The sequence below is a fragment of the Lontra canadensis genome, unplaced genomic scaffold (genome assembly GCF_010015895.1).
Source record: "Lontra canadensis isolate GAN:19392208 unplaced genomic scaffold, GSC_riverotter_1.0 scaffold30, whole genome shotgun sequence".
In the NCBI taxonomy this organism is placed as follows: Eukaryota; Metazoa; Chordata; class Mammalia; order Carnivora; family Mustelidae; genus Lontra; species Lontra canadensis.
Genome location: NW_022631024.1, coordinates 18,657,065 through 18,667,041, shown reverse-complemented (window position 1 = coordinate 18,667,041; position 9,977 = coordinate 18,657,065). Strand labels below are relative to the sequence as shown.

The following is a 9,977-nucleotide window of genomic DNA, read 5'->3' as shown; positions in this document are numbered from 1 at the left end:
GCTCAGTGGGTTAAGCCTCTGCCTTTGGCTCAGGTCATGATCCCAGCGTCCTGGGATCGAGTCCCGCATCGGGCTCTCTGCTCAGCGGGGGCCTGCTTCTCCCTTTGCCTCTGCCTGCCACTCTGCCTGTGCTAACTCTGACAAATAAAGAAATAAAATCTTTTTTAAAAAAATTAAAAAATAATTATACACCGTAACAAGGTGGGATGTACACCAGGGATGCGGGGGCCATTCAGCACTTGAAAACCAGACAGTGTAACGCACCGTGTTATTAGGATCACAAAGAAAAATCATGTGAGCATAGCAGTCAATGTAGAAAAAGCATTTGACAAAATTCAGCATCTACTTGTGATTTTTTAAAAAATCCTCAGAAAATGGGAATAGAGGGGGTTCCCTCAACTTGATAAAGGCATCTGCAAAAAACGTAGGATTGGCACCGTACTCGGGACGCCCGGACGGCACCGTCGGGTGAGCATCCAACGCTTGGTTTCAGCTCGGGCTGCGGTCTCAGGGTTGTGGGGTTGAGCCCCGAGCGTCTGGCTCTGCCCTCAACGGGAAGCCTGCCGAGATCCTCTCTCCGTCTCCCTCTGCCCCTCCCACTCGTACGCTCTCTCTCTCTAAAATAAATGATTACGTCTTAAAGAAAACAAGAGAATTCACGCTGTCCCTAGTGGGGCACGATGAATGCTGTCATCCACGATGGACGGGTGGTGAGCGATCGCGAAGGCGGTGAGGACATCCGCTCCCCCCGTCCCACTCATCACAGTGCAGGAGCTGCCAACCAGGGCAACGGGGCACGCAAAGGTAATAAAAGGCATACAAACCCGAAAGGAAGAAAGAAAACTACCCATGTTGGCAGATGACACGACGATCTAGGTGGGAAATCCTCGGGAATCTACAAAAACAAACAGAAGGAAACTCCTGGAAGTGCTGAGCTCATCGAGGTTTCAGGACATCAGATAAACACAGAAAACCGATGACGTTTCTACATCCTAGCGAGGACGTGTGGACGCTGACATTAAAGATGCCAGTGTTAGTCACCCCCAAGGTGGTGGAAGACGGGGGTGCGCAGCTAGTGAAGCAGGGTCCGATGCTGGGGGATGCACCGTTGCTGAGGGAAGTCAAGGCGCTTCTCAATAAACAGGCCTACGGTGCTCGTGAGCGGAGACTCGACGGACAGAAAGACGTCCGTCCTCGGGCTGGGGTGCCGCGTTCCCGCGGTTCCTACCGAAACCCCAGCAGGGCTTTTTGTAGACATACGTGAGATTTTTCTAAGTTTATATGGAAGCACGAAGGCACTAGAAGAGCCAACATAATTCTGAAAAAAATAATTGAATCGGTGGAATCGGCCCATTAAACTTCAAATCTTAATGTACAGCCAGAGGAATCAGGACTGCGGTGTTTGTAGGGGCAAAGACACCAATCAGTGGGGCGGGGTGAAGAGCCCAGAAACAGACCCACACACACCCGACTGGCATGCAGTTCCCGGGACTGGGGTGTCCCCAAAACTGTGCTAAATCCTCCCTAATGTGAGTACAAGCACCGACAAGGTCCTGGCAAATAGTGGCCTCTCCTTCCCTCACTCTCCACGGGTCCTTCCTAGGAAGGAGCCTCGTTTCTCCAAACCACGGCCCGGCCCTGCTCGGCTGGCTGGCCCCTGGCTCCCGGCCACTTCCCACCTAATTACCAAAACTGCTCCGAAGAAAGCCCGCGGCTGAGCCGCCTGGCCTGGGTTGGGTGGGGAGCCCCGGCGGCCGAGCCCCACTCCGCTCCAGGACACCGGTCCCCACGCCCCGCCCTGCCCTGGTGCTTTCCGTGGCTCGTGCCCATCTCTAGAAGGTAGAAGTCTGTTCCGTGCCTTGGGCGCTACGCATTCTGAACAGCCTGGGCCAGGGGCGGCCTCGGTGGTCACAAGCCAGCAAGCAGCTCTCCTTTCCTCACCTGGCACCCTAAGGACGGAGCGGCTGCAGGACGAGAAGTGGCTGGCGGGTCCCGCCCAGCGTGGAGCGCTGCAATTCCCAGGGAGGCCGCTGGGTGGCACCCGCGGCCCCCGATTGCAGGAACAGCCCGGAAAACACGGGCCCAAACGGCGCAGAAATGCCCACGGACATTTGCCCCAGAGGCTCACAGTCCCGCTCCTGCCCGTCTCCCTCTTCACTCAGGCCAGGCCCAACCCCTCCTGGAGAGCCATGTTGGACGTCCACAAGTGGGTCTCGCTAGTCCTTCGGTGACCTCCATGGCGTGGGCTGGACCTCAGGTCTGCGAGGACGCATTAGCCAGAGCCTTCTGAGCTCCCCTCTGACGTGGCCGTGACTGTCCCAGGTCCCCTGAGGCCAGGCGTGCAGTGACCAGCGTGTGCAAGCTGCCAGGTGGAGCCCGGGCCCACGTCCCTGGCGTCCTGCCCAGCACACCCGTCCTCTCCCCCAGGCCGCCCCCCCAAGACAGACGCTAGACCCCTCCCGGGGCAGAGGGAGGCCCAGAAGAGCCATGGGCTGTCATCTGAGGTCCTACCCTGGATGCCCACGGGGACACCCCTTGGTGAAGGTACTGGTGACCTCTCGGAGGCTTGGAGCTGCTCTCCCTGTGTCTGGCTGGGGTGATGGGGGACCCCAGAAAGCCCGGGCAGGACAGCACCTCAGCCCAGGCGCGGGTGGGCATAATGATGGTAAGAGCAGCCAGCCTGTCCGTGGGGGCGGCTCTCAGTCCCGGGGCTCCCGGTGCAGGAGGGGGGCGCAGGAGGGGGGCACAGGACAGGGCTCGGTCAGGGCAGGGTCCAGGACCAGTGGACACACAGCAGACTGGTGCTGACCTCTGATGTCCATGGCTTGTATGACCGGGGCGGACGGGGCAGGGGGAGATGGCAGGAGGGAGGGACAGAAAGATTCGGGAGCACCAGGACGAAAACCCCTACCCCAGGCTCCAGTCCAGCCCCCAAACACACACGGCTCCCCCCACCCTTCCACACGCTGCCCCCGCTGCCCAGCAGAGGTCTTTTCATTTCCAGCTTGTGTACATTTTTTAACTTTTGTGGGAAAGGATCTGAGGCTTGGGAGCTGCTCTCCGGGACGTTCCCAACACCCACCGCCCCCACCCCCGCACCGCCCAGAGCAGTTTCTACAACCCCGCATCCGGGCACTGCCGCCCTGGGTCTCTTTGGCCACGGCCCTCCTGGCTGACTGGCTGCCCGGCTGCCCCGCCGCTCAGGGGCTGGTCTCGGGGGCTGGTCTCCCGCGTGGCCTCCTGGCCCCCTCCCTGCCAACCCCGCCTCCTCGAGAAGGTGTGACCCTGACGGCCTTGCAGCCCAGGGATCTTGCCAGAACATCACCACCAGCTGCCGTCACACAGATGAAATCCACATTCTACACGTGACCCAGGAGCCTCTGTGCCCTGGCCTTGGTGACCTCCGGGCGTGCCCTTACCTACCCCACACCCCCCCACGTTCCCACGCCCCTCAGACCTGGGCTCCCTCAGTCAGCCGTCCCCCACATGCCTCAGGGCTCTCGCACATGCCCTTCCACCCTCTAGAGTACTGTTCCCTCCTCCCCTCGCCCAGCCTCACCCCAGCACACAACTTAGCGGTCACCCCTTCCACGAGGTGGGCACCGTGTGACACTGTCATTCATGTGGCCACACGTGAAGCCCCCGGGCAGGCTACACGTTCCAGAAGGTTCTGTCAACCTGTCACCACCTCCCCGTCCCACAGGTGCCTGGCAGGAGGCGGGGGCCCGCTCTGGGACAGAGCAGTCTGCCGCTGTGCCAGCCTCCTCCCATCAGGGCTTCTGGACCATTCTCCCATTCCTCCTTCCGAGGGACACAGTCCCCGCTCTGCAGACCCCCCGCCTCTGGTGTCTGGGCTCAGGGGTAAAGTCTGTCTTCAGCCCTACCGTGACTCCGTCGGCCCAGCTCTGGTCTCCAGGCCCCGGGGTCGGGCTCTGCCTGGGGCCGGGCTTACTGTGGACCTCACACAGCCGCCCCGGCCACCCCCCGACAGCACAGGAACAGCAGTCCACAGCTCTCCCGAGTGACTATGAGGTCCTCTCCACCCTGAGAGCCCCCAAAGCAAGTCAGCGCCACTTGGGCGTGGGGACCGGGACCCAGGTCCAAGGATGGAAGCAGGACGCTCCCACCCAAACGTCCTATCTGACCTCAAAGCCCTGGAAAACTGCAGCCTAAGCCTCCTGTCCCCTCCCCCTAGGTGGGGGCAGCGGCCACCTGCTCTGCCCAGCCATGTCCTCAGAGACCCCAGAGCTGACCAGCCCCCCAGCTTTCCTGCCGCTCCTGGGTGTTCCTCGCAGCCCCAGGGGATTTGGGGCGCCCGTCTGGGCAGCCGCAGCAGACGGGATAGGATCCTGCAGCCCCGCCTGGGTGAACCCAGCGTGACCGGTTCTCACTCCTGGTGTGACCCAGATAGCCGGGCTCCAGTGGACATGTCTCACGGGAAAGTGGAGAGTCAGTCAGAGAATTCAACACCGTAGCCTAGACTGATGGGGGCCCCCAGACCCCCTCCAGGAACCACGCAGGAGGACGGCCGAGGAGCTGAGTCCGGAGCCTGGTGACCCCGAGGCTTCACGGACGCTCAGAGCACCAGCCCCATGAGGATCCAGGGTGTTTGGTCACCTCAGCAGGCCACGGGTGTGGGGGCCAGGGGGACCAGTGGGAGGACGCAGGGAAGGGGCAGGCTCCCAAGAGAGGGGACAGAGGAAATCACCTAAAGACCCCTGACATGGGAGCCAAGTGTCCCTGGCACATGGAGGGGAGGGTTCCCTCTGGGCTGGTTCCTCAGATCCTCCGAGGTGCAATCCCAGGGACATTGTCTTGTCCCCCCATGTCCACCTCTGGAGGGTCCTGACCTCCCTGTCCCTTCCCCGTGGCTGTCCTGTCCTCCCTGTGCCCCTCCCCCATAGCTGTCCTGTCCTCCCTGTCCCCCTCCCCCATGGCCATCCTGCCCTCTGTGCCCCCCCCAATGGCTGTCCTGCCCTCTGTGCCCCTTCCCGAGCTATAAAGCTGTAAAACGGCTCTGCCTCTGCTCCAGGCTCTTGTCTGCACCCTGGCCCGCAGGGTCATGCAGCTCGGAGGGCCCCGGGAGAGGGTGGTGGGCCAGCGGCTGCTGGAGTCCGGTTTGAGTGGCCATGATGGGAGAGGGTGTGGGACATGCTGTGGGCAATATGAACCAGCCCCATGGGGCCCCGGGTTCAAGCCAGCGTGCCGAGCGCCAGCCTGAGAGTCTGCGAGCCTCCCGCCTTCCCTCCCAGCTCACCTCCCAGGACGGTGGAAGGGGAGGAGGGGGAGGGCGGTCCCGGCTCAGACGAGCAGAGATGCCCCCAGAGGAGCACCTGCCGGGAGGAGGAGCTGAGCTCCCAGGTGTGAGGTGACGCCCAGGACAGCCAGCAATGTGGCCAGACTGCCCCGACGGCACCCGCCGCCCAGGTCAAATGACACCCGCCCCATCCCTCAGAGACAAGGGGGTGTCAGGGAGGCCACATCCTTCCGTGGGAATAATTCTGAGTGTTCAGGGAGCCTGGCAGGGACGGTCTTCTGACAAGTGGCCTCTGGAGGACGCCCAAGAAGAAAGGACCCAGCCGCCGGGCCTCCTCTCCCTCGGGCCCCGAGGTCATGGCCCCGCAGAGGGGGTCACTGCTTCTGCTGGCCCTCAGCCTGGGCCTGGCCGGTGCCCAGAAGACCCTAGACGACGTGCCGGTACAGCCCGGGTTTAATGCCCACGAGGTAACAGAGCTGGGTCAGGGCCCAGACACAGTCCTGGGACGAGGAGGTGGGTGCCCCTGGGGGCTTGGCATGGCAGCGCGGCAGCCTCTGGGAACAGGACCCGGAGAGAGAGGCCAGCCGAGAGGCGAGGGGCGGCTTGGGCCCAGGCACAGGCTCGCAAAGGGACAGCTGCTCCTCACGGAGTCTGCCCGGCCCAGACAGGAATGGAGGGGTCTCGCACTCCCGCTCGGCCCTGGGGGCAAGGAGGGGCCCAGGGTCCCCCCTGCCTGTCTGTCCCATCTGCCCAACACCCAGCACTGTGGGGAGCGTGGCTGGAGCGAGGCCAGCACTCGGTATGGTTCTGGGGCGTCCCTCTCACCTCCCCAGACCCGGCCAGGGCATCTGGAACCCAGCAGAGGTCAGCGCTACGACCAGACACGGGAGGAGCTGAGGGAAGCGGGAAAGGGAGAGGCAAGAAGGGGACTGGGGGAGACGGAGGGCAGCCTCACAGAGGAGGCCATTTCCAAGAGGCCAGCTGTCCCCGCCCCCCAGCATACCCTGCTGGCCCTTGAGCTCCCCGGGCGGCACTCAGAGCTGGGGTGCTGGGGCCTGAGAGTGGAGACTCGGGCCAGGGAGTGTCCAGCCCCCTGCACCCTGCACCCCACAGGTGGAGGGACGCTGGCTGACTGTCCAGCTGGCTGCCAGCCGCGCCCACCTGGTCTCCCCAGACGACCCCCTGAGGCTCGGCCTCCATTCCATTTGGACGCAGGGCGAGGACGTGGAGTTCGTCTTGTTCTGGACGTAAGCATGGCCTCTGCAGCCCCTCGCAGAGTGAGCCTGCCCGGAGGCCTCCCAAGGGACGGTGACCAGTGGGGAGGACCAGAGGGACATAAGGCACTAAGTTACAGGCTTGAGACACCCCAAGAGGTGTAAATCTAACTTCAGAAGCCCCAGAGCCTTACCACGAGGGGCCGGGGACAGACCCGCACATGCCCGGTCCCTCCCACCGTGGAAAGCACAGAAGCCCGGGCAGGGCTGGGCTCACACTGGTCAGGTGATGGGGAGCATCTACGGTGATGACACCATGTGCTGGTGTCAGCCATACCTAGACCTGTCCTGCACCCAGGGCCTTGAGGACCCCAAGTTAGAGCCACAGCCTTGTTGGTGCTCGGCCATAGACACCCACCCCAAGGGCCGTTCGCTCCCAGGGTCCGCAGGCACCCCGCCCGTGCCCCACCCACTCCAGCGGAGACACTGAAGACCCCGGGGTGGGGGGCCAAAAAGGAGGGGCCTATGTGTGGAGCCCAGTGACTAGGGACAGCCAGGACCAGGTCTCCACCCAGAGACCTGGAGCTCCAAGCCAAGGACAGACTGGGTCCCACTCCTTCCCGGAGGTTTGGCTCCATTCCAGCAACAAGGAAGTGGCTGGTTCCTCGCTCCTGCCCTCTAGCCCTGTGCCCCAGCGGATGACCTCAGGAGCCCAGGGAGCCGAGAGACTCAGGCAGACACCTGGGACCTCAGCCAGGGCGCCTCCGATGTCCCCAGGGGCTGGGAGACAGGAAGAGGACTTGACCACCATATGCCCCTCTTTTCCCCAGGGGAGAGGGGGTGTGCAAAGGAGTGAACATCACCGTCCACCCAACCGGGCTCCAAGGCCAGTTCCAAGGCTCCTGTGAGTAGCCCACCCTCTGGCCTGGGTGCCCTGCTGGACGGGGATGCTCAATGTTCCGAACCAGGGTGGGGGCTGGAGGGAGACAGCCTCCCGGGGTCCTGCGCTGTCCGGGGTCCTGTCGGGGGCTGAGGAGAGAGGCTTCACCTGTCACCGGGCCGGGGCCTCCCACAGTGGAGGGAGGCGCCAGCGTGCACATCTGCTTCGTGAGCACGGACTACAGCAGCCTCATTCTTTACGTCCGCCTCGAGGATGCCGGCGAGGTCACCAGCCTGTGGGCTCTTCTGGGTAGGTGGCGGCTCTCCGGATGCTGGCTGGGGCCTCTGCCCAACACCTGGGCTTAGGGGGACGGGGGCTCCGGGGGTGCTGGCGCCACCAGGTACCCTGTGGGTGCTTCCCCCGGGCGCCCGTCCCTCGGGGGGGCAGCCCTGCACCTGCCCCCTCGCTCCCTCTGGAGTTCACTCAGATTCGCCCGCGGTGCACACGTGTGGGAGTGTGCGTACATGTGTGTCTGCGCGTGCGTGTGCGTGTGCATGCACGCGCACGCGTGTGTCCCGGGAGCGGGGACACTGTTAGCACAGAAAGCCCCCCTGTCTTGACCAGGGAGCTAGTCAAGGATCCTAAAGGCCCTGAGTCCCGTTGGGCCCAGAAAGTGGAAGAGGCACGTGGGGCAGACCGGGGGGGGTGGGGCATCCCCGGGGAGGTGTGGAGGAAGGGCTGGGCGGGTGGGGGCGCCTGAGGACTAGATGGAGGCAGCGGGGGGCATCCCAGGCTGGCCAAGTGGCGCAGGCGGCAGGCTGCCGTGTGAAGGGGGCCCCCCCCGCGGGGGCTGGGGCCTGATGCATCCCCGGAAGGAGCGCTGTCCCTACTCCGCCAAGGGCGGACCTGCTTCTGGGGCAGACAAGGACGGAGGGGACCAGGGCTGAGGCTGCAGCCACCAGCCAGTCCGCAGCAGGGCTGGAGCCGGAAAGAGGAGGGGGCGCTCAGAGAAAAGACACAGCCTCCAGACTCTGGGCCCCTCTGACTTCAGCCAGAAGAACACGTGGGGACCCCACGTGGCTGCGGAAGTTCCTCGAGTACGTGGCCAGATTCCACCTGCAGAAAGCCCCCATCTTCAACCTCGACGGTAAGCACGGCGCTCCAGACACCCCCCTCCGCCCCAAGACCAGGCCGCCGTGCTGGGGCCTCACCCGCCGGGCCCGGAACCCCTAGGAGCAGTGACAGGCACAAGACCAGAGCAAGCAAAAATACGGGCAGCCTCTCTGGGGCCGCAGCCGGTCGGCCCAGTGCCCGGTGCCTTGCCTGCCAGATGGCACGAAGCCCCTAGAACACAGCGACCTGTGCACAATATCCATCCCCAATCTGTGGATTCGGACGCTGGGGTCCGAGGGGCTTGGAAACAAGGCCAAGGCTACCCAGCAGAGCCCCTCACCCCCACACCCCTTCCCCGTGTACCGTTCAGTCCATCAACACACGCGTGCCAGGCTCTTTGGGGTGGCAGTGGGGGAAGCATGGAGAACAAGGCAGACACACCCTCCAGCCCTCTCCCGGGTTACCCGGGGTCACTGCAGGCCCGCCCCTGATCTGTCAGGGACAAGGGAACCCAGAGCAGGGGAGGATGGCCTCGCCACAGGGTCAACAATGTCTGGAGGCAAGGGGGACAACTCGAGGGGCGGTGGGGGGTGGAGTCTGGGTCAAAGTGAGGGCACAGGGCCGTGGCAGGACACGGTGGCCCGTGGGTGCTGGGCTGCAGAAGGCAAGCTGCTCCCCAGCGAGGGCCGCCGGCTGCACGCCAGGTTCGGTTGGTTTCAAAGGGAATGGACAAAACCTTGGGATCCCTATCCTGTCCTCTCCCTCCACAGCCCGGTGCCCCGCAGCTGAAGCCTAGGTCAGGGCCGCCGGAGATGTCCTGCCTGGCCCTCCTGACCCCTGCCCTGGCCTCCCTCCCCTCCCCCTGCCTTGCTTGCCCTGGGGCCTCCCGAACCCCTGGGCCACCTGAGGCAGCCCCTCCAGCCTGAGCCTGAGCCTGGCCTCCAGCCATCCCCTTCCTGGCCTCTCCCAGCCGGGCCCAGGGGTGTGAGAATGTTCTGAGTGGCCGGGAGGGGATCGGCAGCCCCCAGGGCTCTGGGCCACCGCAAACACGGCACTGCAGTGGCGCGGGGGACAACCCCACTAGGGTCTGGGCTGGGGCTCCTCTGACCTGCTTCCACCTGGGTCCTGCTCTGGGTCAACTCCGGAGAGGTGTGCTGGGCCGGTGAGCCAAGCCTCATGCCCACCCAGGTCAGAGAACGCAGAGGGCGCCCAGTACCCGCCCACACGCTCCCGGAGAAGAGCCAGGGAGACAGGCCCAGGCATCTGCACGACAGGGGAGTCGAGACAGGCCAGCACCCTTTCCTGAAGGTCAAGGGGGCCACCAGGACAGTGGCTGGACCCAAGCCGCCCCCTCTTCCCGGGTGAGCAGAAGACAACCCAGGGAAGGGCAGGCTCTCGGGAACTGGGTCGGCGGCCTCCACACGGACCGTCGGGAAATGTCAGAGACAGGTATGACCGGATCCTGCCCCAGAACTGCTCCTGGGAAGACAAGACCACGCCCCCTCCGAAGGCC

The 9,977-nt window shown here is 64.1% G+C and overlaps 1 protein-coding gene across 1 annotated transcript; it reads left to right on the top strand.

The window, feature by feature from the left end:
- Positions 1-5,513: 5,513 nt before the first annotated feature.
- LOC116872869 (uterocalin) lies at positions 5,514-9,355 on the top strand. Its single transcript, XM_032866388.1, has 6 exons — positions 5,514-5,724; positions 6,371-6,504; positions 7,302-7,375; positions 7,547-7,660; positions 8,403-8,498; positions 9,235-9,355. Exons 1-6 carry the CDS (start codon positions 5,614-5,616, stop codon positions 9,258-9,260), a joined length of 555 nt encoding a protein of 184 aa, XP_032722279.1. The 5' UTR covers positions 5,514-5,613; the 3' UTR covers positions 9,261-9,355.
- The last annotated feature ends 622 nt before the right edge of the window (positions 9,356-9,977 follow it).

Coding starts and splice junctions, on each gene's coding strand:
- LOC116872869 (XM_032866388.1), top strand. CDS start 5,614: ATGGCCCCGCAGAGGGGGTCACTGCTTCTGCTGGCCCTCAGCCTGGGC. Junction 5,725..6,370: donor CCGGGTTTAATGCCCACGAG/GTAACAGAGCTG, acceptor TGCACCCCACAG/GTGGAGGGACGCTGGCTGAC. Junction 7,376..7,546: donor AGGCCAGTTCCAAGGCTCCT/GTGAGTAGCCCA, acceptor GGCCTCCCACAG/TGGAGGGAGGCGCCAGCGTG.